The sequence below is a fragment of the Protopterus annectens genome, chromosome 8.part0, assembly GCF_019279795.1.
Source record: "Protopterus annectens isolate FY-2018-M chromosome 8.part0, PAN1.0, whole genome shotgun sequence".
In the NCBI taxonomy this organism is placed as follows: Eukaryota; Metazoa; Chordata; order Ceratodontiformes; family Protopteridae; genus Protopterus; species Protopterus annectens.
This window is the reverse complement of record NC_056741.1, coordinates 1,343,410,387-1,343,437,931: the sequence shown is the minus strand read 5'-3', so window position 1 is coordinate 1,343,437,931 and position 27,545 is coordinate 1,343,410,387. Positions and strand designations below refer to the sequence as shown.

Below are 27,545 nucleotides of genomic sequence, written 5' to 3'. Positions count from 1 at the left end.
TTGATATCAAGTGTTTTGTCAACTGCATTTCAGAATTAGTTATTTACTACTATACATAGGCAAAGATGGAAGTAAAGGCACGTACTTATGTAGATCGATTCAAGATAATCCAGTACATTTACCAATGTATGCTAACTTACTTACAAGGATCAACTAAAGAAATAACCACCAGCTTTAAGGACCGTGTAGGACACACCTATGGACTCACTTCTACAATAAACCCATCAACGTTAGAGCACAGGATGGAATGAAAGCACAGAAGGAAAATGTCATCAGAAAAATGCAGCTGTACTTGAACCCAGGACCATGTGTACCAAGAAGTTATTTTTTCAATGCACGTTACAGAATGAGCTACAGACTTACTGTTATGCTGCCCAACCTGCTTGTACAGTATTAATGTTGAGGAATTGCCCTGTCAGCTGAACAGCAATCTTATTCCACATAAAACTGCCATCTCCTCCCTAAACTAAGGAGTTGAACCTATCCTCTCCCTGAGCAACAGTCCCTCAAGGAAAATAAAACTAAATAAAAGAAAGTATGTGTTTTAAAACTACTGTCAGTAGACATAATATTGTTAATACTCCAGGTTTTAATTTACATTCCCTAGCCAGGATGGCCAGCAGCCAAAATCTTTCTTTTCCCACAATTAGCCCACCTTCCCCTCTTGTACCCTCTGTAAATAACTGACATCCTTCCCTCCTCTCATTCTAGACCTTCCACCTCCCATAAGATGCCATTATTGCTATACAGCCTTTGTTCACTTAGATGGAACCATTTCCTAAAATCTATCCTACTGTCTCAAAATACAACTCTCAGGCATCCAGTTTTTTATATCTTGTTTAAGATGCAGTCCCACTCTATCCTTCTATTTATTTACTCTACATCACTTAACTACTCTGCCTACTATCCCTACTATCAAGGCTCTTATCCCCTACCTTTCCCCACCTAAACGTACCTTAGCAATCAGCTCTACACTGATTGTTCTCCTAGGGTTCACTCCTTCAGTGGCTTTGACTCTGCTTCCATATCCCACTAAGCATTCATCCGCTCCCTCTTGGCTAAAGTTACTCTGCTCCTAGCCTTATCCTTTCTCCCCTTTGACCCTTCTTTTCTTCCTCACTTCTCCCTCCCTTCTCATGCTGGGCTGTACTAACTACCTACTACAGTATACTTACTAGTCCCCTCCCTGCCCTCTCTACTTGTTGTATAGTGCTAGCTAACTTCCGGTCTTCACCTGCCCTCACCTATCGTTCCCCACCCCTTTCTTTCTTATGACCTCTCCTACCTAATAAATATGCCTTGCCCCATGTGACACCATCTTTACTCCTCAGTCTAGCTCTCGGCTGCTGTGCGCCCCTGGCTCCGATGCATACAAGTTATGAAAGTTGCACCTTGTTATACCTGTTTAGCACCTGACATGTATTTTATTACAAAAGTGACTGAAAGGGTGTATTTACAGTCAAAGGAAACTAGTAATATATACTAGAGTGTAGTGGTGTTATTTATAGCTGTTATCGGCTAACTCTAATTGCGTTTCTGCACATGGTACGGGTATATGCAGTTTAGATACCTGTAGGAAGTTCTGCTGCTACTTTAGCATGCAAAGGTCCTGTAAATCTTAAGTAAACACCATGTTTAAGTAGAGTGTTTGTAGTGTAGCACTATTTCTTCACTGTAGAGTGTATTTTGATGTGGAAATGAACCTACCCAAACTGTACTGTTTCTTATGTACGCCAACGACGCTATGTTAATATAGCGTCTTAACACAATTATAGTCTAGCCATATTTCTGGTATAGTACAGTGTATTTTAAGGAGGAATTGGTGGAAAATAACCTAAGCAAGCTGTACTGTCCTTATATACACCAACAACGCTATATTAATATAGCATCCTAGCTTACTTGAATCCATATATGTGGAGGTTTGAATATAACCTAAGCTAATTTATATAGGTCCTATCTCACTAGTTTTACTTATATGTACACAACAAATGTTGTAATTGTCATTTTTAGACAGAATACGCCATGTTGGATTAGCGCCTTTGTTATATTACTGCATCTAAATTGATTTTGCTTGCATTCTAACTGCGTACCTTGTTCCTCACCGTATTTACTGTTATATGCAAACTGTTCTGCTCCATTTTAGACTGGTACTGCTGTAGCTCTGTGTAATTGTCAGATGCTACTGAATATGTTGCTATCTACTGAACTGTATCTATCTAGCCTTACATTTTTCAATTGATATTTGGTATATGTAGAACAGAGACTAAATATATCTGGCTGTAGTGCTAGTATGTTCATTAGCTTGCTTGTTATTTATACTTACTGTGTTTAATTCTCTGCATACCTTACACCTCTCTGTTTCTCGCTCCCTTTATGTAACCAGCTGCCCAACCTGCTTGTACAGTATTAATGTTGAGGAATTGCCCTGTCTGCTGAACAACAACCTTATTCCACATAAAACTGCCGTCTCCTCCCTAAACTAAGGGATTGAACCTATCCTCTCCCTGAGCAATAGTCCCTCAAGGAAAATAAAACAAAATAAAAGAAAGTATGCGTTTTAAAACTACTGTCAGTAGACATAATATTGTTTAATACTCCAGGCTTTAATTTACATTCCCTAGCCAGGACAGTCAACAGCCAAAACCTTTCTTTTTCCACAATTAGCCTACCTTCCCATCTTGTACCCTCTGTAAATAACTGATATCCTTCCCTCCTCTCATTCTAGACCTGCCACCTCCCATTAGACACCATTATTGCTATACAGCCTTTGTTTACTAGATGGCACCATTTTCCTAGATCTATCCTACTGTCTCTAAATACAACTCTCAGGCATCCAGTTTTTTATATCTTGTTTAAGTTGCAGTCCCACTTTATCCTATTTATTTACTCCATATCACTTAACTACTTTGTCTACTATCCCTACTATCAAGGCTCTTATCTCCTACCTTTCCCCACCTAAACTTAACTTAGCAATCAGCTCTACACTGATTATTCTCCTAGGGTTCACTCCTTCAGTGGCTCTACCCACTCTGTTCGCACTGCGGGCTCACTCCACTCCCCTACCCTGCCCCAAATTCCCACCCACCCCCAGTGCTTCTACATTTATACACCCTAAGCACACACCCCCATCCATACAACCAATCACACGCTCCAACCCTTTAAAGTGCAAACATCCACTTCTCACAAGTCACCACCTTAGTAAACTATCTGTACTTATCCCTGTATATTAACATAAACATAATTCTTCTACAATGCCCATAAAGCAAACCTCTACACCTACACTTATAATCCCTCACAGCCATAATAACACATCCTGTTCACCAAAGTATTTATCAGCTAATTTTCATAGACTCACTCACATCACATATTACAGCCTAAGAGCCAGGAAATCCCATAACCTAATATGTAAACTTTTAAAACTCACCCTGAGAATACAAGTCCACTCCCTAATAGATGGTGATATACATCCAAACTCTACCACAACCACAAAGCCTTACACACCAACTCCTACTAACACACACTTGCTTACCAGACCCCACAACTCTCTCCTGATAGCTCATCTCAATATTCAGAATATATAATAAGGTTGCCTACCTACATTCCCTCATGGATGTACATTCATTTAACATCCTCTGTCTCACTGAAACATGGCTCAGGTCATCAATACAAGACAATGTGGTTATTCCCCCTGGCTATAATATCCTGAGACTTGACCGTAATGCTAAGAAGGGTGGAGGAGTAGCTATTACTATACAAATCTGGATTACAAGTGACCTCTATAGACTCAACCCCTCCACTAACTAGTAATGCAAAAATTCTTATTTCCAAGATTCAGCTCAACAAATGTAAATCTATATATATCATCTGTATCTACCTTCCCCAGGCAATAATACTAGCACCTTAGAAGCTATCCTAAGTTGGCTTTTGACCAACTACCCACAAGAAACCATAGTACTCGATGACTTTAATATAAACTGGAAGTGCTGTACATCTGAACAGCCTTCTACTCATATTAACCTATATGGTTTTACTCAAACCATCACATCCGCTACCAGAACCAATAAACTTAATAACAAGGAAAGCACCCTAGACTGGATTCTCACTAATAGTCATCAACAAACTTACAAAGTAGGTACCCTCCCTGAAGATATAAGTGACCACTCACTCACCTTCTTAATCAGGTACAAGACTGACATTCCAGACCCAACCATTTATAAGACAATAAGGACTAACAGAACTTTTAACCCCAACATCTTTCAAAAAGAACTTATAGCTTGTGACTGGCCACCCCTGAAACACCTACCATTAGATAATGCAGTCAAATACTTCAATTCGAAATTCTTAGTCACTCTAGATTGCCATGTCCCAAAATGCACAATTAGAACTAGGACTAAACTAGCCCCATGGCTCTCCAAATCTACAAAACAAAAAAATCCTCCAAAGAAATAAACTCTGGGCCAGCTGGCGTGCAACAAAAAGCCCTACAGAACAATTAAAGTTCAGACAGCTAAGAAACGAAACAAAAAAAGCCATACTGTCAGATAAAATAAACTTTTACTGTCAGCTTCAATAAACCCACCAAAATAAACCTCAGAAATTCTGGTCAGGCATTAATAATCTCTTACACCCAATTCGTTCAGTCACACTTATTCCCTCAGGCTCTGATCTCAACAATCCCAACCAAATAACCAACTTTTTTAACACTTTTTTCACAGAGACCATTCAATCTCTTGCTAATTATCTATCACCTGACACCGTATCTTCTTCCTCTGGTATCTCCAACAGCCCCCCACTATTTAATTTTCAAACTGTTCCTTCATTCCTTGTCTGTACCCTTATTCAGAAACTTAAGCCCACCACCCTCTCTGCAGACCTACTACCTGCAGAATACCTGCAAAAAGCTGCAAAAGCCATAGCCTGACCCGTATCCATACTCATTAATAGAACTATTTCGGAAGAAACTACCCCATCGATCTGGAAAATTTCACATATTATCCTCCTGCATAAAGGTGGTAATTCCAAAGATCTAACTAACTACAAGCCTACAGCCATATTATCTCCATTGGTAAAAATAATGGAAAAATGCATTCATAAGCAACTTTTAAGCTACCTACTAGAAAACAACTTACTAGCCACCTGCCAACATGGCTTCAGACCATTTCATAGCACCATCTCTGCTCTCTTATCCTTTACCGACTGCATTAATAGAAATCGAAATGACACTCTATCCTCAGCCCTCTTTACTGATCTGTCAAAAGCCTTTGACATGGTTAACCACCACCTCCTCATAAACATACTTAAAAACCTGTCATTGGATGCACTTGCTATACAGTGGTTCCAATCCTACTTAAATAACAGGCTGTACTATGGGAAAATAACTTGTCTTCCCACCTCCCTGTTGCCCTTGGTATCCCTCAAGGCTCCACATAGGGTCCTCTCATCTTCTCTATCTTTACAAATGACCTATATTCTGTAATACCTCATGCTACCTATATCCAATATGCAGACGATTCCACACTAATATGTTCAGCCACTTCCCCATCAGAACTTCAGTCCCTAACCCAAAACACTTTTAGCACAGTAGAGAATCGGCTTCTACACTGATGTCTCATCTTGAACCAAAAAAAAAAACAAAAATGCTACTATTCCCCCCCACCCGCAGGGCCACCCCACTGAACTTTACTGTAACATCTAGCAATGGAACTATCATATCTCCTGATCCTACCACAAAACTACTTGGGGTACTAATTGATAATAACCTCACCTTTGAGCCTCATATTAACAACAATATAAAACAGTAAACAAAAAATTAGGTTCCCTCTAGAGGATCAAACCCTTTCTGACTCCACTAGCCAGGACCACTATTGCCCATACCCACTTAATCTCAACCCTACTGTATGCCTCCCCTAGCTATACTAAACTATGTAAAAGCAATCTGAACAAGCTGGTTAACTCCTACAACAATATTGACAGATTTGCAACTGGGGCAAACTATAGAACCCATCATTTTAACAATCTTAATCAACTAGGATGGTTAGAGTTGTCAAATCTAATATTACTGAACCAACTAATAGTTGCCCATAAGATCCTGTATCAATCAACAAATTCACCAATACTCACGAACCTTATCAACCCCTATAATAATCTCAAAACCCTACACTCATCAAACAAACTACTGGTACAAATAGCTAAAACCAATAATGTGGCTGGTGACTCACTGTTCTCTAATACAGTGGGTAAAACCTGGAACACCCTCCTTAATCACCTTACCTCCCTATCTTCACTTAACCTATTTAAAAGCAAACTGAAACCCTACCTTAAATCACATTGGTTATGCCCCTGTGTTAACCCAGACTAACTACTTAACTTGTCCTTAGACACTAATCTTCTTACCTGTATAAGCTTGTTACTTTTCTATTAACAATAACGTGTGTGTGACTTTACAGCTTAACAGTGTCATTGTAGATATTTTGTATGAATATCCATAGCTGTTATGTACTAGGATTTCTTTCTTATTAATAAGCTAAATGCAATGAAATGTAATGATTGCCAAAACTTTGTAATGTACCAATGTTTTTGTAAATATTACTCTGTATGTGGAGCTTTTCTCCCCGGGCCTCCACTGAAAATAGACATGTATCAAGTTGGACCAGCCCGGTCAACAAATGTAAAATAAAATAAATTGAATGTCATTGTTCTGCATTTTATGTGAGACAAACTTTTAAACAATTTAAGATTCGTATCTCTGAACATTTTAGTCACGTTCATTGTCAAAGAGTGTCTAATGCTTTATATAGGCATGTTTTACAACATTCTACTGTTAAGCTCAGATTTACTGCTATAGATCGTATTACTGTTAAAGGAAGTAATAAATTAGGTTGGCACAATATATTAAACAAAAAAGAAATGTTTTGGATAATTAAGCTAGGGGCTTTGTTACCTCCATGTTTAAATGACATGTTGCAATTGGTGAAAGGTAGGGGTGTGTGTCTTGTTATGTGTATTTAAGTGCAACTGTGGATGGGATTTTGATATTATTTCCATTGGTGTCTACACTTAAGAAAAATTTTGCCGAAACCGGTCTGTAGCACTTTGTCTATTTATTGTTTTTACAATAAATAGTTATTGGTGGTTCACCTATTTTGTGCTGGCCGTGCTTGTTTTTTTTGAATTTGTTATATACCCTATACTGAAGCACGAAAAAGAAACCATAGCTAAAATGGATAATGCATCCACAATAAGGAATGTTAAGCCTGCAGTTATTAGCAGAATGTTACTTACTCAGGCAGTCCACTCCAGTTAGGGTCATTGGAGGAACACCCTTTCAGGTGACATTATATAGGATTCACTTGGACTGGGAACAGGTTAGGTAGGCAAGCAGGAAGCAATGCTTGATAATATCCCAGCAAATGGTCTAATAGGTAATGAGTCTGATGACAGAATACATTGTGTACATGCAGTTTCACACAATCAATCATAAAGTCAATACAAAGGGGAAAGTGGCAGAGTGAAGACCCAGTCAATGCCCACATCTCTGAGAGACAATGGTAATATAGCTACTTCAGGGAAAGGGATAGGCAGTACCAGAAAGCTGTAAGCTATCAGAAGGTACTGGACATCCTCTAAAAGGAGATACTTCAGGGAGACAAAATGGGTGATATTAACAAGCCTACATCTCAGGCACAGTTGTCAAAAAATAACAGACTTCCACTAAAAGGGGAACTAAGGGTGATCACAAAGAGTTGACATAGGCAAAGTTCTCAGACTGAATCTTACAGAACTTAGAAGAGGTAACTACAGTGGCTCCTGAGTTTCATGGGCAATGGGAGTATGTACAATGGGACTAGGGATCACAACTCTAAAGGACAGTCAGAAGGAGAAGTGCTACAGTGACTGATACTCTGAAGGACCTACCATCCGGTACTTCAGATCACAGAGCCCATGATATTCTGTTTTCAGGACATTTGGGAATAATATATGTGAAAAGGAGGCTTATGCAAAATTTTTAGATGTGCAAATAGTTTCAAAACAGTGGCAAGGCAGGTTGCTCTGGCACCTTTGCTCATTAATGACCATTCAGAGAATAGCCGTGGACACAATGCAGCCTCTTAGTACCCAAATTACTGGAGATAAGATGTATGTCTTGCTGGTGACAGACTACGCTACTAGATGTCCTGAAACAGTGGGTTTGTCCTCTACTGAAGAAGAAAAGATGATCAAATGCTCTGCTAGAATTTTTCAACAAGGTAGGTTTCCCAATGAAATGTTAATGGACAGAAGTATGAATTTCATGTTAGACCTGCTGACTTGTTTGTGGAGGTGTAAAACACTTCTGCTATCCCCAAAAAGATGGACTGGTGGGGAGGTTAAAGTCCATTTTTAAGAACATACTGACAACATCTGCAGACTAGTTTAAATGGGAGTGGTAAAAAGTATCAACCCATCTTCTCTTTACTTACAGACAGGAGTCCTAAAAATCCACAGACGTCTTACCATATAAACTAATTTATTTCACAGGCTGTGGCAACCACTTGGCTTAATTTGTGATGATCAGGAGGACGCACAAGATTTCCATAAGGTGCCTGTTGGGTAGTATGTGTGGGATTTCAGGCCTTAACTTAAGGTAGCTCATTATGATGGTGCAGGAGCACCTAGCATAAGCACAACAGGAGCAACAGATTTGATATCTCATGACAGTGATAGCCTGAAAGTATATAGCTGCACAAAACAGTGGCATTACGTTTGTTCAAAAAACTAAGCTGCAGACAGCATGAAAGGTTTCCTTCAGTGTTGTGAGAAAGACAAGTGATGTCAGTTAGGTGGAGATGTCAGACAGGAAGCAGAAACAAAACTTCACCCTGTTAAATACTGACATCATACCATGAAAAAAAGACAGTTCTCAGTACAAGCAGTGCGTTACAAGAAGGCTCAGAGGGGGATCCGGTAGCAGATCTTCAAAAAGCTTGGACTGATGCCTCAGTAAATTAGGTTGTACTGTCACAGCAGATATTTCCTACTTAGGTTCAGAAAAACTTAGCAGTACTACAAATGATTTGGAATTTGCTAATTGCTAAATTACAGTGTACCAGCTTGTACAGGGCCAAGTTGAGCAAATAAAGTACAGTTGTGTACACTTACCATAAATGTAGATGTTCGAGTGTATTCACTGTTGCAGTCATTACATTTGGGTAATCTGCTGGCAGGTTGCCCTCAGTCAGCCTGATTAACAAAGTCTTGGGTCCTGCATCGGTTGCTGTCCCTTCTTCCATGACGTCAGGTCACCAGGGGTATAAAACATGCAGCCAACGCCATTACATCAGTTTTTCTTGCCCCAGATGTCAGGTGCCCCCCAAATGGGGAGCAAATAAAATTAAAAACACAAAAAATATACCTCCAATCCCAAAAGCAAATACACCAAAAGGGCTTTTAAGCATAGTAAAAGAAAGTAGAGGTACAGCCAGAGAAAAATAGGGGGGCTGGAGGGAGGGTAACCAGGACTGCAACAGTGAATACACTCGAACATCTACATTTATGGTAAGTGTACACAAATGTACTATGTTCTTCATGTTTCACTGTTGCAGTCATTACATTTGGGTAGATTCCCAAAGCTATGGTTGGGTGGAGGGAATTATACAGCATTAGGACCAGCTATAAGGCCCTGCAGGACAGCAGTGGCAAAGCCAGCTCTGGATTTAGAGAAAAGTGGTAAATGGTAGTGTTTGGTGAACGTATGAACTGAGCTCCAGGTAGCAGCTTCTAGAATGTCCCTGGTAGGAACACCTCTGAGAAAGGCTGTAGAAGTAAATGTAGCCCTGGTGGAATGGGATCTGATCCCCTGGGGGATAGTTTTTCCATGGTGCATATAGCAGGAACGAATACAATGACTTATGCATTTGGAAATGGTCTGCTTTGAAATAGCCTTTCCCTCTGCCCCTGCAGCAAATGCCACCAGCAGTTGATCAGATTTTCTTTGAGATTTTGTCCTATGTAAGTAAAATCTAAGTTGTCTGTTTACATCCAATGAATGCAGAATCTGCTCTCTCTTGTTCTGTGGATTGGGAAAGAAAGTTGGCAAATGAATGGTCTGATTAACAGCCACACTGGATACCACCTTAGGCATGAAGTCCTGAGAGATACCCTGTCCGCATGAAAAATGATGAACGGCTCCACTGCCATAAGAGCCTGTAATTCGAAAAACCTTCTAGCTGAAGTGACTGCTAAAAGGAAATCTGTTTTCCAGGAGAGAAATTTAAGTCTGCAGTAGCAGCTGGCTCAAAAGGAGGGAGAATGAGCTTTTCCAATACAAAATTGAGGTCCCAGGCAGGGGTTGGAGCTCTCCTGGGTGGTCTTAAGTTTTTGGCCCCTCTGAGATGCTGCTTTAGCAGAGGATGAGAGAAGAGGGGAGGTTCTGTGTTGTAATGAGCTGAAATGGTAGAGGCATTGATTTTTATGAAAAAAAAAGGACAGGCCCTTGGGAAGCATCTCAGTTAAGTATTGTAAAATCTGAGGAATGTTGGGCACTGCTGTGCTTTTCCGTTGAGATTCATTTCAAGCACAGAATCTTTTCCATTTGTCAGCATACGATTTTCTAGTACTAGGCCTTCTCGCCACCAAAATGACATCCATCACAGGTTTGCTGAGGGATGCTAAGTGTGAAATTAGGTGATTAGCCACACTGCAAGATTCAAAGTTTGGAGCAGAGTGTGCAGAATTTGGTTGCTCTGCTGAGACAGTAAGTAAGGTGTCTGAGGCAGGTGCCACGGTGGAAGGTGTGACACATTGCACAGGAGTGGGTACCAGTATTGGCGAGATCAGTCTAGAGCAATCAAAATCATTTTTGGTTTGTCCTGCTTGACTTTTAGTAGAACTTTGGAGAGCAGAGGCAGAGGGGGAAAGGCATAGACTGATGGATTTTTCCAGCTGAAGGATAGAGCATCCACTTTCCAGGCTTTTTTGTGATGAGTTCTTGTGCAAAATTTGTCCAATTGATAGTTCTGGGGTGAGGCAAAAGATCTATGTCTGGGCTCCCCCATTTGCGTGCCAACATGTTGAAAATCCGTGGTTCCAGTTTCCATTCGTGTGGGTCCATGAGATTTCTGCTTATTTCATCTGCCAGAGTATTCAGCTTTCCTGGCAGGAAATGAGCTTGTAGTTGTACTTGATAGGTCAAGGCAGTGTTCTACAATGCCATGGCTAGTCTGCAAAGGGGGTAGGAAAGTGTACCCCCCTGCTTGTTTATGTACCACATAACCGTGGTGTTGTCTGTCTATCATCAATTGTCCTGGATGAAGGTAGTCCTTGAAGGCTGTCAGTGCATTCTGTACAGCTAGCATTTCCTTTTTGATTGATATGAAGGTGCATTTGATTTGGGCTCCATTTGCCCTGAATGCAGTTCCCTGCCAGATGTGCCCCCCAAGCATAGTCTGATGCGTCTGTAGTTAGGGTTTGGATGACAGGGGGTGGTGTGAATGGCAGTCCCTTGTTTTGGTGGCAGACCTCTGCCCACCATAGGAACTCTAGTTGCAGGCAAGGTATGATAGGAATCATTGTTTCCAGGCTGTGACAATGCTGACTCCATAGACTTTTTAAGTACCACTGAAGTTTCCTCATATGCAGTCTTGCATATGGAATTAGAAGAATGCAGGAGGCCATGAACCCCAAGGCTTATAGTATTTGCCTTGCAGAAAGCTGGGTTTTTGTGGCCACCTGTTTGAAGTAAGTCACCAAATGAATTTGCTTCTCTGGCGTAAGGAAAGCCATCTGGTCAGTTTATTCAAGCTTGCACCCAGGAATGTAATTTTTTGAGAGGGTACCAGTTGTGATTTTTTTTCGTTTATAGTGTACCCTAGACAAGTTACAAAGTTCAGTTTTGTACCTACCATAAATGTAGATGTTCGAGTGCTAATACAGCTACAGTCATAGCAGATGGGTTATCCTGCCGTCAGGCGGGTCCTTGGTCGGCCGAATTCCAAAGTCTAGGTCCGGCGTCGGATGTCGTCGCTTCTTCCCCGACGTCAGTGCAGCAGGGGTATAAAAGAACCAGCCGACGCCATTTTCTTCAGTTTTTCTTGCCCCAGATGTCAGGTGCCCCCAGAAGGAAGGCAAAACATAAATTTATGTAATAATGCAATGCAATATAATCAAAAAACAGTAGTTGCAAGCAAATACACCATAAAAGAATACCCCAATCAGGTTGTATGAGGAGGTGTTAGCCATTAGGCCTGTCCCAAGAGGGGAAGGAGGGAGGGAAACCTGGACTGCAGCTGTATTAGCACTCGAACATCTACATTTATGGTACGTACAAAACTGTACTATGTTCATCGTGCATACAGCTGCAGTCATAACAGATGGGTAGAATCCCAAAGCTAAAAAGGGGTGGTAGGCACTAAGTGGAACTAGGAGGAGCAAGGATGCCCTGCAAGACTGCAGTGGCAAAGCCCGCTCTAGATTTGGAGTATAATGGTAGGTGATAGCGCTTGGAGAAAGTATGTACAGAACTCCAAGTGGCTGCTTCCAAAATATCTTTGGTAGGAACCCCCCTGAGGAAAGCTGCAGAGGTAGCTGTGGCCCTTGTGGAGTGAGATCTGATGCCTGTAGGTACAGTTTTACCATGAAATGAATAACAAAAGTGTATGCAGTGGGCTATCCATTTTGAGATTGTCTGTTTGGAAATAGCCTTCCCTTGAGCACCTGTAGCATAGGACACAAAGAGTTGCTCTGATTTTCTGAATGGCTTTGTTCTGTCCAAATAATAATGAAGCTGTCTGTGAATGTCCAAGGAATGTAGTAGCCTCTCCCCTTTGTTTTGTGGATTAGGGTAAAAGGTAGGTAAGTGGATAGCCTGATTCAAGGCTACCCTGGATACTACCTTTGGCATAAAGGAAGGATTGGTTCATAAAGAAACTCTGTCCTGATGGAAAATGATGAAAGGCTGCACAGCCATGAGGGCTTGTAGTTCCGAAACCCTGCGTGCTGAGGTGATAGCCAGAAGGAAGGCTGTTTTCCATGACAAATATTGCAGTTCTGTTGTAGAAGCTGGCTCAAATGCAGGCAGGGTCAGTTTTTCTAGAATGAAATTGAGGTCCCAAGCAGGTACTGGTTGCTTCCTTGGGGGATTTATATTCTTAGCCCCTCTGAGGAACTGTCTTAAGAGAGGGTGAGAGAATAAAGGAGGATCACAGTGTTGTATTGAGCAGAAATGGCTGAGGCATGGATTTTGACGGAGGAGAATGAAAGTCCACTGCTTAGCATCTCAGCTAGGTACTGTAATATTTGAGGTAAATTCAGTATTCCAGGATTCTGACCCTTTTTCTGATTCCAAGCACAAAACCGTTTCCATTTTGCGGAGTAGGCTTTTCTAGTAGAAGGCCTTCTGGCGTCCAAAATGACATCCTGCACCTCCTTGGAGAGTAGGGTCTGTTGTGAATTTAAGGAATCCGCCATGCGGCTAGATTGAGTGCTTTCAGCTGACTGTGAAGAGTTTTGAAGTTGTGCTGAGTCAACAGAAGAGGCATTAGAGGCAGGATCCATGGTGGGGAATGCGTCAGGCTCCTCATGAGTGGATACCAGTGTTGTCTTGGCCAGTCTGGAGCAATGAGAATCATCTTTGGTCTGTCTGCTCTGGCTTTTAATAGAACTTTGGGCAGCAGAGGAAGAGGTGGAAAGGCATAAACTGTCATTGTTGTCCAATTGAAAGAGAGTGCGTCCACTTTCCAGGCCTGTGGATGATAGGTCCTTGAGCAGAATTTTGTCAATTGGTAATTTCTGTGGGTAGCAAAGAGCTCTACGTCTGGCCTTCCCCATGCTTGAATTATCTTTGTAAAAACTTGAGGATGCAACTTCCATTCGTGTGGATCTGTCATATTTCTGCTTAGGTTGTCTGCCAGCGTGTTTTCCTTGCCTGGCAGGAATTGTGCTTGAAGTTGGATTTGTAATTCCAGAGCCATGTTCCAAAGAGACATGGCTAGCCTGCACAGGGGATATGAATGGGTTCCTCCCTGTTTATTTATGTACCACATCACTGTGGTGTTGTCTGTCCTTATCAATAGCTGGCCTGGATGCAGTAGGTCTTTGAAAGCCATAATAGCATTTTTTTACTGCTAGCATTTCCTTTTGATTGATGTGTAGGTGCTTTTCTTTTTGGGACCATTTGCCCTGAATGCATTGATCTGTCATGTGTGCCCCACAGGCATAGTCCGAGGTGTCTGTTGTGATGATTTGATTTGCTTGAGGCAAGCAGAATAGGAGACCTATGTTTCTTTGGCATGCTTGAACCCACCACAGAAATTCCTTTTGGAGGCATGGAATCAGTGGTATAATTGTTTCCAAACTGTGGCTGTGTTGAGACCATAAGTTTTTTAGGTACCATTGAAGTTTCCCCATATGCAGCTTTGCACATGGGATTAGCAGGATGCAAGATGCCATGAATCCCAGAGCCTGCAGGATTTTCCTTGCAGTCAGCCTGGTGAAAGTTGCCAGTTTTCTGAAGTAATGAGTTAGTTGCCCTTGTTTCTCTGGCGTGAGGTAGGCCATCTGGGTGTTTGTATTCAAGCTGGCACCCAGGAAAATTACTGTTTGAGAGGGTATTAGTCTTGATTTCTTTTTGTTGACTGTGTATCCCAGAGAGTTAAACAACTTTATTACAAACGCCAGGTGTTTCAGAAGTATGTGTTTGCTGTCCGCTTGGATCAGGCAGTCGTCCAAATATGGGTATATTTGTATCCCTTGAAGTCTGCAGAAGGCAATTACTGATGCCAGGCATTTCGTGAACACTCTGGGCGCAGTAGATAAGCCAAAGGGCAATGCAGAGAATTGATAATGGGTTGAACCTGCAAGAAATCTGAGGTATCTTCTGCAATCTTGTCTGATAGGGACATGCAGGTATGCCTCCTTGAGATCCAATGTTACCAGCCAAGACTCCTTTCCCAGCATGGGAAGAAACTGCTGTAATGTGAGCATCTTGAATTTTGGTACGAGTAAATATGTGTTTAGGATGGATAGGTCCAAAATAGGTCTCCAATCTTTGTCCTTCCTTGGTACCAGGAATAGTCTGGAATAAAAACCTTGACCCTGTTCTTGTGCACGTACCTCTTGAATAGCTTTCATGTCCATGAGAGCTGAAATTTGTTTTTGTGCCTCTGCCCTTTGATTTTGTGGCAGGTTTGGCATGCCTCTCATTTTTGGAAGGGTGTGAAAGTGGAATCTGTAGCCTCTGTCTATAATGTCTAGGATCCATTTGTCTTTTGTGACAATATGCCAATTTTTCGAAAATAATGCCAGTTTTCCGCCTAAAGGTACTGCCATTAGAGCTTTGCTTGGCATGCAAAGGGGAAAGTCATTGGTTCTGCTTTCTGAATGGCTGTGATCTATCCTCTCCACTTCTTTGTGTAGGTGCTTGCCATTGTCTGCCTCTAAATGATCCTTGAGATTGCCCTCTACCCCTCGGGTGCCTGTATCTACCTCTTTGAGGTCTGTCCATGGCTGGAAAGGACCAATTTTTTGAAGGCCAATTTCTACTGAAACGTGGAGGTTGTACCTGTAGGAAATCTTTCACTGTTTACATTGATTTTGCCTTTTCCTCCATTTTCTTTAATACCTCCTCAGCTTTAGCACCAAACAATACATCTTTTTGAAGAGGTGCATCTAGTAATTTAGCTTTGACATGCTCTGGTAAGGTTTGCTCTTTGAGCCAAGCATGTCTACGTATGACTGATCCTGTAACAGCAGCTCTACACGAGGCCTCTAAAGCATCAAAACCACATTGCAAGCTATGTTTACCCACTTGTTCTGCACTATGCAACAAATCCTGCAACTCCTTCAAGTCTGGTTGTTCAGGTTACGACATTTTGCTTTTCAACTGAGATAACAAAAACTGTTGATACTTTAACATATGGAACTGACAGTTTAATGCCCTCATGGTTAAAGTGGCTGAGGTGTATACCTTTTTCCCCCACCTTTCTAAAGCTCTGGAATCTCTCTCTGAAGGTAATGGATTTTTGGCAGTGGAGGCCTTAATTCTCTTGGGACCCTGTGAAATAGTTTCTGGGTCAGCCGCATGGATTTTGTATAGGAATTGGTGTGAATCAGGAACCCGGTAATACCTGTCAGGCTTGACTGGAGCTGGAGGTAAAGAATCTGGGTTAAGGCTGGTCTCTGAATACACATCATCTAGTATGTCTAAGACAGGAGGGATAGCCAGAGGCCTGTGCTGAGGGAGCAAGAGGAAATCCCTGAGCCTTTTCTTGGAATCTGAGTAATCTTGGCCTTCCCAGTGGAAGTGTTCCCTCAAGGTATGCAAGGTTTCCCCAAAAGAATAGTCCATAGTCCTCGGGGGGGTGGGGGGCAGAGGAAATGGACTCCTCTGCATCAGAATCTTCAAAAGGGGAGTATGAATGTTCCTGGTCTTCAGAATGTTCTGAAGTAATGGAGGCCTGGTCCGAGGAAGGGTATTCTTCCTCCACTCTGGGCCTTTTGTCCGAGGGGGGGGTTGAGAACCCCTGATAAGAGTAATCAAATCCTCAGCCATTTTGAGCACCTGTTTTTTAGGCATGGGGCCTTGAGAGGGGCCCTGTGGAGGTTGTCTTTTAGTATGCATGGCTGCTTTAGATTTAGTGAAAGCCTTAATGGAAAAAGAAGAAGAAGGCCTGAAGACACCTTGAGAGGTGGCAGGCCTGTCTAAACTCTGAGTTTCCTCGCCAAGAGTGGCGTCGGCATCTGTAATTGGGGTGTGGGCCGAGGAGTCTGCGACCTCGGGCACAGAAGACACCGCTAAGGAAGTGTCATCGGTAGTCAGGGGCTGCGTAGGCGCCTCGCTGAGAACCAGAGCACCTGTAGTCGGCTTTAGCGTGGTGTCGGTAGAAGTCGCAGACCTCGTATGTCGGTCCTTATCTTTGCATCTTTTACTCAAAACTGGAGTCGGAGTATCCGATGACATAATGTAATTAAACGTTTTGCCAAAATAGTGTTGGGCGAACTCCGCCCGACGCTTAACAGTGTGTTTGTTGAAAGTAGCACAAAAACGACAGGCCGAGATGTCGTGGTCTGGGCCTAAGCAAGGAATGCAGAGGGAATGGAAATCCTTATGCGGTATTTGCTTCCCACATGAAATGCAATTATTAACTTTGTCTGACATCGGTTTGAGGCAAGAAAAGTTTCCCCAACAGGGTACTTAGCTTTCAAGAAGACTTCGGTTGAGAAATATTCATAATCTCAGGAGCTGGCCGACCAGCACTTGCGAACTGCTTCTGCTTCGGGCACGGCAAGAAAGACTAAAGAAAATGGCGTAGGCTGGTTCTTTTATACCCCTGCCGCACTGACGTCAGGGAAGAAGCGACGACATCCAGCGCCGGACCTAGACTTTGGAATTCGGCCGACTGAGGACCTGCCTGACGGCAGGATAACCCATCTGTTATGACTGCAGCTGTATGCACCATGAACATCCCTTTTTACAAACGCCAGATGGATTAGAAGAGTGTCCTTGTTTTCTGCCTGAATTAGACAAACGTCCAGGTATGGATATATTTGAATATTTCTTTGCCTGCAAAATGCAATTACTGGAGCCAGGCACTTTGTAAAGACCCTGGGCGCAGTAGATAAGCCAAAGGACAGTGCAGAGAACTGGTAATGCAAGTAGCCTGCTTTGAAGTGGGGGTATCTTCTGCAAGATTCCCTGACTGGGATATGCAGGTAAGCCTCTTTTAAATCTAGAGTTGCCAACCAGGCATCTTTGCCTCGCATAGGAAGTAACTGGTGAAGAGTCAGCATCTTGAATTTTGGTATGTCCAGAAAGGTGTTTAGAGTAGATAAGTCCAGAATTGGATGCCATGATTTGTCTTTTCTGGGTACCAGGAAAATTCTTGAATAGAAACCTTGTCCCTTTTCCTCTTCTGGTACTGGTTGAATAGCCCCCATGCTTATGAGGGAAAGTACTTGTTTCTGGGCCTCTGCCCACTGATTTGGGGGCAGGTCTGGCCATCCGTTTGGAATTGGCAATGTGTGGAAATGAAATCTGTATCCCTGGGATACTATATTTAAAACCCATTTTTCCTGGGTTATAAGTTGCCAGTTTCTTGCATGAAGAGCCAGTTTTCCCCCTAAAGGGGCAGCTAAAAGGTAAGTGCTTGGTAAGTGTACAGGGAAGTCATTGAGACTGCTTACCATAGGGAGGTGTCTTGTTGTTTCCAGATTTGGAGGAGGCACCCCATTGTTTTGTTCTGAAAGTCCCTTGTGACTGAAACCTGGAGCCTTTGGAATGTCTGGGTTTGACTTGAGTGGATCTCGAAGGAACTGGAAAGGACCAGTTCTTAGTAGGCCAGTGCCTACTAAATCTTGGAGGTTGCACTTGTAAGAAATCTTTCACACTTTGCATAGATTTAGCTTTATCTTCCATATTTTTTAAAATTTCTTCAGCCTTATTACCAAAGAAACGGTCCTGTTGTAAAGGAGCATCCAACAATTTTGCTTTAACATGATCAGGCAGATTTTGCTCTTTGAGCCAAGCATGCCTTCTTAGCACAGAACCAGTTACAGCAGCCCTGCAAGAGGCCTCCAAAGAATCAGAACCACATTGCAAAGTATGTTTTCCAACTTGTTCAGCTGAATGCAATAAATCCTGTAAATCTTTGTTTTCCACACAGTCAGAAATTAATATCATTTTCTGTTTTAGCAGTCCCATGATATGCTGTTGATATTTTAGCATATGAAATTGACAGTTTAAAGCCCTGATTGCCAAGGTTGCAGAAGTGTAAACCTTCTTACCCCATCTATCCAGCGTCCTGGAATCTCTATCAGAAGGTGTAGGATTTTTAGCAGTAGAAGCCTTAATGTCCTTGGGACCCTGAGAAATGGTTTCAGGATCTGCAACAGGATTTTTGAAAAGGAATTTGTGGGAGTCAGGAACCCTGTAGTATCTGTCTGGCTTACAAGGAGCCGGAGGCAGAGAATCAGGAGCCATACTAGATTCTGAAAAAACATCATCAACAATGTCTAGAACAGGAGGTATAGCCAAAGGCCTATGCTGAGGAGGAAGAAGAAAATCCCTAAGTCTCTTTTTAGATTCAGAGAAATCCTGACTTTCCCAGTGGAAATGTTCCCTTAAGGTATGTAAAGTTTCCCCAAAAGAAAAATCCTCAGGGGAGAAGCAGAAGGAATGGAATCTTCTGCATCAGAGTCCTCATAAGTAGGTATAGACAATCCCTGTTCATTAGAAGAGTCAGAAGAAATAGAATCCTGTTCAGGAGATTCATAATCAATGTCTTGCCTAGACATCTTAAATCTTAAATCTTCAGCCATTTTGATCATTTGTTTTTTTAGGCATAGGGGCCTGCACATGTGGCCCAGGCGTCATTTTTTTAGGCATAGGTCGAGATTTTGGCCTTAGTTTTGAAGATGGCGTCAGTCTAATATACAAATCTGTAGGCCTGAAAACACCCTCAGAAGCCGGTGCCTGCACAGTGGCTCCGGATCCATCCAAGGTAGAGACATCAGTGGGTTCCATAACTGAAGCATCTCGCAGCATACCGTACTCTGAATGGGTCTCAGTAGAGGCCTGCGAATCAGAAGTAGCGGGTATCAGGGGCTGTGAAAGTGCCTCAGTGAGTACCGGCGAACTGGTGACTGGCTTAGGAGAAGCGTCGTCGGCAGTTTTGGACCTCAACGGCCTGTCTCTGTCTTTTTCTTTGTGTTTTTTTAGGTATTCTGGTAGTCTTATTGCTAACCGACGACATTTCTGGATAATTAAAACATGAGCCAAAATATTAAGAAGCAAAAATGTACCGACATTTGATAGTGAGTTGATTAAATAAAGCACAAAACCGATAGCAAGGTACGTTGTGGTCAGGGCCTAGACAAGGAATACAGTACAAACGAAAATCCTTATGAGGTATTTGCTTCCCACAAGTAGTGCAATTATTAACTTTTACTGACATCGGTAAGGAGCAAGATTTTACTGACATCGGTAAGGAGCAAGAAAGTTTCCCCAATGGGGTACTTAGCTTTTTAGTTGAAGACTTCGGATTTTGAAACTCAAAATTAAAAATTTCAGGAGTCGGCTGACCGGCACTTGCTAACTGCTTCTGCTTCGGGCACCGCACGGCAAGAAAGACTGATGTAATGGCGTTGGCTGCATGCTTTATAGCCCTGACAACCTGACGTCATGGAAGAAGGGACAGCAACCGACACAGGACCCAAGACTTTGTTAATCAGGCCGACTGAGGGCAACCTGCCAGCGGATTACCCAAATGTAATGACTGCAACAGTGAAACACGAAGAACATCTGAACACCCAAACAGGCTCCTTACCAGGTACCTGAACAAGTTAAGCAAACCATGGGAAGGAAATGAAGGTGATATTGCATGTGAGGATAAAGTAGGAGTACAGTAATACATTATTGGTGTTGGAGCCAAATAGGGATGGAAGCAACAGGTTTGTGTAGATTACAGGAAACTAAAGAGTCACACACAAGTAGACCTTATGCCCAGGATAGATGATTCCTTAGAACACTGGGGTGGGATAAAGTATCTGACCACTACTGACCTAATGGCTACTGACAAAGACCCTTCACACATGCAACAAGGGAGAGATTAGCCTTTGTTACCCTTAAAAATCGGAACAAGAACAAGTAACAAAATATAGGACTCAATCAGTGCTACAGTTACCAAAACACCGAATATCATACACCTTGGATGTGTTTTTACTGGTAAATTGTTTATTCTTCAGTACATGGCTGTATGATGAGCAATGGCCACAGGGTATACACCCCACCAATTTATCCCCAGTTTATGATGAATTTTCTCATTGATCAAATCACACTTTTGGACATAACTATTACTGGGGAAATAGATCACACTCTGAAGACTGAGGTCTTCCGGAAACATCCACAGTATAACACACTACTTCATGCCACCAGCCATCACCCTCGACATATCATCCGCAATATTCCTAAGTCTCAATTTCTAAGGATCAGACGCACCTGCTCTTCTGATATTTCATATGACCAGTATCAACAGGACCTGACAGACATGTTCCTCAATAGGGGATATGACATTAATAATATCAGTATGGCTAGAAACTTTGCATCTCAACAACCTAGAGCAATGTTGTTGAAATATAAACACAAACAAATGAATGGGGATCAACAGGAGCTGGTACATCTCATAAGAAACATTGAGCGTAATATCAACACCCTTAGAAACATCATTGACCAGCACTGGGACATACTTTTGTCACATGATAAACTATCCGTGTTTTTATCTCCTAAATGCTTATTTCCTTACCAACGGGGGCCTACTTTGGGTACTTATTTCAACCTTTACAAACATAGGATTGCATCTAATATACATCAGGTTACATTGTTTGGGAATAAATTGTTCTTGTTACGCTTTTTATGTGGGGCAAACGTCTAGGTCACTGAGCATCCGGATAACCGAACATCTCAGTGACATCAGGAATAAAAGGATGTCTAATTCTTTATACAAACATACTATGACTCATACCTCTGCTCAGTTTAAATTTATTATAATTAATCGGGTTACAGGTAACAGGCTGTATAAGACAGGTTGGCATACCATTTTAAACAGAAAAGAATCAAGTTAGATCATTAGGTTGGGGGGGAGACGGGCTTGTTTAAACCTGGATTAATGAGCAATTTTAATTATCCAATGACAAGCTTGTATTTTGAGGGTGTGATTATTTAAATTACACTATGCGATTCTGTTTTATGTTACTGCACTGAGGAAGGCAAACTATTGCCGAAACCGGTTTGCTTGTACTATATGGTGTTTTAATGCACTATTTGCTGGAGCTGCTACAATAAAATTTCATTATTTTCACCTATCTGGTACTGGACGTTTTGTGTTAGAGTTTCTGGATTTTTGGTCCATGCACCTGCCATACATGCGGTTCATTTTTTGTGTCTCTTGGTGACATTTGTACCAAAAGAAAATGAATACCAAAAGACTGTTTTGATGCCATTCACGCAAGTGCTCTTGGAACTTGGTGAATAACAGTCATGGTTATGTAAACATCAACATATGTAAACATCAACAACACAGAAGGAGATAGCCATCATTTACCAAGGATGAGTACACCCTAATGTCTTTCATGTGGATCTGTTGCATAGACACCTCCATTCATGCTATGCTTGTACAAGGTTGGCCCCAGTGAGGTCTGTGGAACTTGCATATGAGCCAAGTGACCTCAATACCATTATCACTGCACCTTCACAGAAATGAAAGGTACAACAGAAAGACAGAGACAGACAGACATACAGAAACCAAGGTCTTACCTGATGGATGGTGGACTCCTGAACTTTTATCTCCTGGGGAGTAGTTCTGGCTGGATTAAGAAAATAACCATGATTTTCTACCACTCCTGGGGTTTTCAACAGGCAGGAGATACCCAGTACAACTCCTAGCAAGGTCTTCTGGTACATTTGGCCATTGCTGGGGTCTTTGGGCTGAATGTAGTCCAGAAAAACCTAGATAATGCAAAACAAAAATCATTACTGGGAATTAAAATGTAATTTAAATCTTTAACAAAATCATTACTTGCTTAGTAAATGTGATCTATGTCATGTTACTGACTACAGCATTCCCATATCTGGATCTTTAAAGTCACCTCTAGTTTGGCTTTATATTACAGTTTTATACTCAACTACCCAGTATTTCTAGATCATCATTCCATTCTTCCAGAGCTCATTACCAATATATCTGTTCTCAATGAGGAGAACCCATCCTTTCAGTGTTTTTTATTCATAATTCTGCTGAAAAGCTCAAACAAAGTCTGAAGATAACAAAAGCAGAATTAGTTTTGCTAAATGTATTTTAGAGGCATCATCACAAAGCCATTCAAGCACACAGTATAGATGGTTGACTTGGTTTTGGGTTCCAGTTCAATGAAATACTTACATACTTGCCAAAACTTGAGCCAAAAAAAATGCCATCAACTGATTCAGAAAGCTTACATGCAAGTGCATGAAAAGAGATAAACAGCACTTGCAGTGAGTCAGTCTACAGTCACAATAAACTCTGCAAATTTAGATTTTTTTTACTCTCTCTCTCTCTCTATATATATATATATATATATATATATATATATATATTTATACACAGTTCAAACCTGTCTTACAATGCTTTTACATTTTATCAACAGAACAAGTTACTGACTGGTGCATCCCATTATGAAATCTAATTTGTATCTAAGCAAGAATAACAATGTAATATGGATGCACTTCACCTTTAAATGTGCATTCCCATTAGATACCTTATCTTTCAGTAATTATTATTCTGATAAAAGGGAAATATGAGACTTCAAATCATTATCAACAAATTTAAAGGAATTCCTGAACAGAAACAGGAGTACAAGAATATCATAAGCTTTATCATAATATTCTCTAACAATCAATGTAAAACACTTTCTCAACTGAGTTTCAGAAGGCAAAGTATCCAAACTCTGTCAGAACCAGCATTTGTCATTAATGGTATAGTTATAATATACTGTACACTGAAGCTGGCTATCTTAACTAAATAAAACCTCCGGGAAGCAAGAACAGTACAGTTGTGTACACTTACCATAAATGTAGATGTTTGAGTGTATTCACTGTTGCAGTCATTACACTTGGGTTATCCTGCTGGCAGGCTACCCTCAGTCGGCCTGAATTCCAAAGTCTAGGTCTGGCGTCGGTTGCTGTCACCTCTTCCCTGACGTCAGTGCGCCAGGGGTATAAAAGAACTAGCCGATGCCATTTTCTTCAGTTTTTCTTGCCCCAAATGTCAGGTGCCCCCAAAAGTGTAGGCTAAAAATATGCCAATAAAACATGCACACACCAAAATATATTATACCATCATCTACAAGCAAATACACCACATAGGTTGTATAGATTTAGAAAAGTGCAGATAAGTTACAACAAAGATATGGGGGATGGTGGGTGGGTAACCTGGACTGCAACAGTGAATACACTCGAACATCTACATTTATGGTAAGTGTACCCAACTGTACTATGTTCTTCGTGTTTCACTGTTGCAGTCATTACACTTGGGTTGAATCCCAAAGCTATGGTTGGGAGGCTGGAGCTAAATAGCATTAGGAGCAGCTATGAGGCCCTGCAGAACTACAGTGGCAAAGCCTGCCCTGGATTTAGGGTAGAGTGGTAAATGATAGTGCTTTGTAAAGGTGTGCACTGAACTCCAGGTAGCAGCCTCTAAAATGTCTTTGGTTGGTACTCCCCTGAGGAAGGCTGCTGAAGTGGCTGCTGCTCTGGTTGAATGTGGCCTAATGCCCTTAGGCACCGGCTTGTCATGTTGTGAATAGCAGAAACAAATCCAGTGGCCTATCCACTTTGAAATAGTCTGCTTTGAGATAGCCTTTCCTTGAGGTCCTGCAGTATATGCCACTAGTAGTTGCTCTGTCTTCCTGAAAGCTTTGGTTCTGTTCAAGCAGAAGCGTAGCTGTCTGTGTATGTCCAAAGAATGCAGAATTCTCTCCCCCTTATTCTGTGGGTTTGGATAAAAAGTAGGCAGATGAATAGTTTGGTTAAGGGCCACACTGGACACTACCTTAGGCATAAATGTCGGGTTTGTCCTCAGAGAAACTCTGTCTGGATAAAAAATGATAAAGGGTTCCAAAGCCATGAGTGCCTGTAGCTCTGAGACTCATCTTGCAGAGGTTATTGCTAGGAGCACAGCTGTTTTCCAAGACAAAAACTTTACATCAGCTGTAGCGGCTGGCTCAAAAGGAGGAAGGGTGAGTTTTTCCAAGACATAATTGAGGTCCCATGCTAGTATTGGTGATCTCCTTGGAGGCCTTATGTTTTTGGCTCCTCTGAGGTACTGCCTTAATAAAAGATGAGAAAAGATTGGTGGCTCTGTATTGTAATGTAACGAAATGGCAGAAGCATGAATATTAATTGATGAAAAGGATAGGCCTTTGTCTAGCATCTCAGTTAAGTATTGCAAAATCTGAGGAATATTTGGTACAGCTGTGTCAATTCCTTGTGCCTGATTCCAAGCACAGAATCTTTTCCATTTTCCAGTGCAAGATTTTCTGGTACTAGGCCTTTCTTAGATACTGAAAAATCTTGGCTCTTCCAGTGGAAATGCTCCCTCATGGTATGCAAAGTTTCCCCAAAAGAGTAATTCTCACGAGGAGAGGCTGAAGGGATAGATTCTTCAGCATCAGAATCCTCATAGGGAGGAAGAGAGTATTCCTGATCAGAAGAGGAATCAGATGAAATGGAAACCTGATCTGAAGATTCATATTCTGTCTCTTGCCTAGGCCTTTTATCAAGATGTGGATGGGAACCCCTGATCAAGGTAGTTAAGTCTTCAGCCATTTTTAGCATCTGTTTTTTGGGCATGGAGACCTGTCCATGAGGCTGTTGCACTTGTTTCTTTCTCTTTAAAGGTGCTTTAGCCTTTGAAGCTGAAGTCGCTTTAATGTACAATTGAGTAGGTCTAAAAACACCCTCAAAAGCCGATGCCTGCTCAGCAGCTCCGGACCCATCTGAGGGAATAGTCTCCGAAGGTCCATTACCTTTAGCTTCCAGTGGCCTAGTTGACTCCACGTGGGAGTCGGTTGCGGCCTGCGGGTCTAAAGTAGCAGGCGTCAGAAGCTGCGAAGGTGCCTCACTGAGAACCAGCGAACCGGCGACTGGCTTGGAAGAAGCCTCGTCGGTTTTGGACCTCGGATGCCTGTCCTTTTCTTTTTCTTTGCATTTCTTGTGAATTCCGGTAGTCAGATGGCTATCCGACGACATCGTATAATTAAATCTTCTGCCAAAATAGTGTAATGCAAAATCGTTCCGACGCTTAATAGTGTGTTGGTTAAATCTAGCACAAAACTGACAACTAGCAACGTCCTGGTCAGGGCCTAGGCAAGGAATACAGTAAGAATGAAAGTCCTTATGAGGTATTTGCTTCCCACAAGAAATACAATTATTAACTTTTTCTGACATCGGACTGGAGCAAGAAAAAAGTTTCCCCAATGGGGTACTTAGCCTTTAATGAAGACTTCGGATCTGAAATTCGAACAAGAAAATCTCAGGAGTCGGCCGACCGGCACTTGCGAACTGCTTATGCTTCGGGCACCGCGCGGCAAGAAAGACTGAAGAAAATGGCGTCGGCTGCTTCTTTTATACCCCTGGCGCACTGACGTCAGGGAAAAGGCAACAGCAATCGACGCCGGACCTAGACTTTGGAATTCAGGCCGACTGAGGGTAGCCTGCCAGCAGGATAACCCAAGTGTAATGACTGCAACAGTGAAACACGAAGAACATCTGACACCCCACAGCTTTTCTGCTATAATAAGTGAATTACAACTTAGTTTTTGTAAAGTTCTAAGGCTTAAAAGGTGTATGTACAACAACAATGAAGAGTTCTCCACTCCCCGTTATTGCAGCCAATTGCCACCAGATGATGGAATAATACGTTGAATCAAACACACACACACACACACACACACACACACACACACATATATATATATATATATATATATATATATATATATTCTTCCAGTCCCATGTATTTACTGTTTAAATTAGCAAACTTTGGCTTTTATTTTCTGCATTGTCTCTATACAAATCAAAGCTCTCTCTCTAGAACTGCCCAACAACTCTATTTGTGTGCTTACAGTGATAATTATTAAAGTATTCCAGAGCTACATAGATTAATCTTTTGTTAGATACTGACATTTTAAGCTTATTACTCACCTTAAACTGATAGTTTTTCAGCTCTTCCCCTGCAGGGGAGGGACCCATAAATTCCTGGTCAATCATGTTCTGGCTGCTCTCTACTCCATTCACCATGTCTGCTACTCCCATCCCCACTCCCTGATTATCTTCATTAGTCAGTCCCCTCCTAGGGTGCCATCTTTAAACCATCTCTAAACTACCTAACTCAAATTCAGTTTCCATCCTGTAGCTGCTTTAGCTTCTCTACCCATTTCGTTGTGCATGCACAGCAAGTAAGTAGAGCACTGCCACATGTAAACTAGAGCTGATATGCATTACTGTCTTCTTATTATTGTTAACTGCTGATTTATTTGATTTTTACCATTAACTGCTGAGTTATTTGATAGTGCTGAGCTGAAACTGCTGTTCAGAAATCTTATAGGTTATGAGAGTTAGCTAATGTATTAACTGAAAAACTGCTTATTTCTGTCTTGTTTGATGAAGGTAGAGCATAATCATTGTACATCTGCCAGGCATCCTGTTAACCGTTTGCAAAGCTTATTCATGTTCTAACTGCATCTGTAAGCATTCCTGTTGCATGATACTGTTCATAGAAGATTTGGAGACTGGGCTTTACAATTGCTTTTACAGAAGGCTAAGTGAATGCAGTTCATTTTGCTGTTAGTTCAAACTGAATAATGTAGTTGTAGAATTATTGTCTTAGAACAGCGATACTTACTTTGCTTTGTGTAATATATCCTGTGTGTATTCACTGCTGGATCGTACGGCTGTTATCAGGTGACTTAGAGGCTGCATGTTAATGCTGTTAGTCTGTGGTTTTACAGAGCTAATAAACAATGTACGCAATATAACAAATTTT

General features: G+C 41.7%; 1 protein-coding gene across 2 annotated transcripts in view; it reads right to left on the bottom strand.

Annotated features, from left to right (window-relative positions):
- Positions 1 to 27,545, bottom strand: part of UBE4A (ubiquitination factor E4A) — a 1,266,879-nt gene that overhangs the window by 806,325 nt on the left and 433,009 nt on the right. For both annotated transcript variants that reach the window (XM_044080891.1, XM_044080892.1), the window contains exon 8: positions 22,283 to 22,474. In XM_044080891.1, the coding sequence (XP_043936826.1) occupies positions 22,283 to 22,474 (192 nt within the window). The remainder of the gene's footprint in view (positions 1 to 22,282; positions 22,475 to 27,545) is intronic.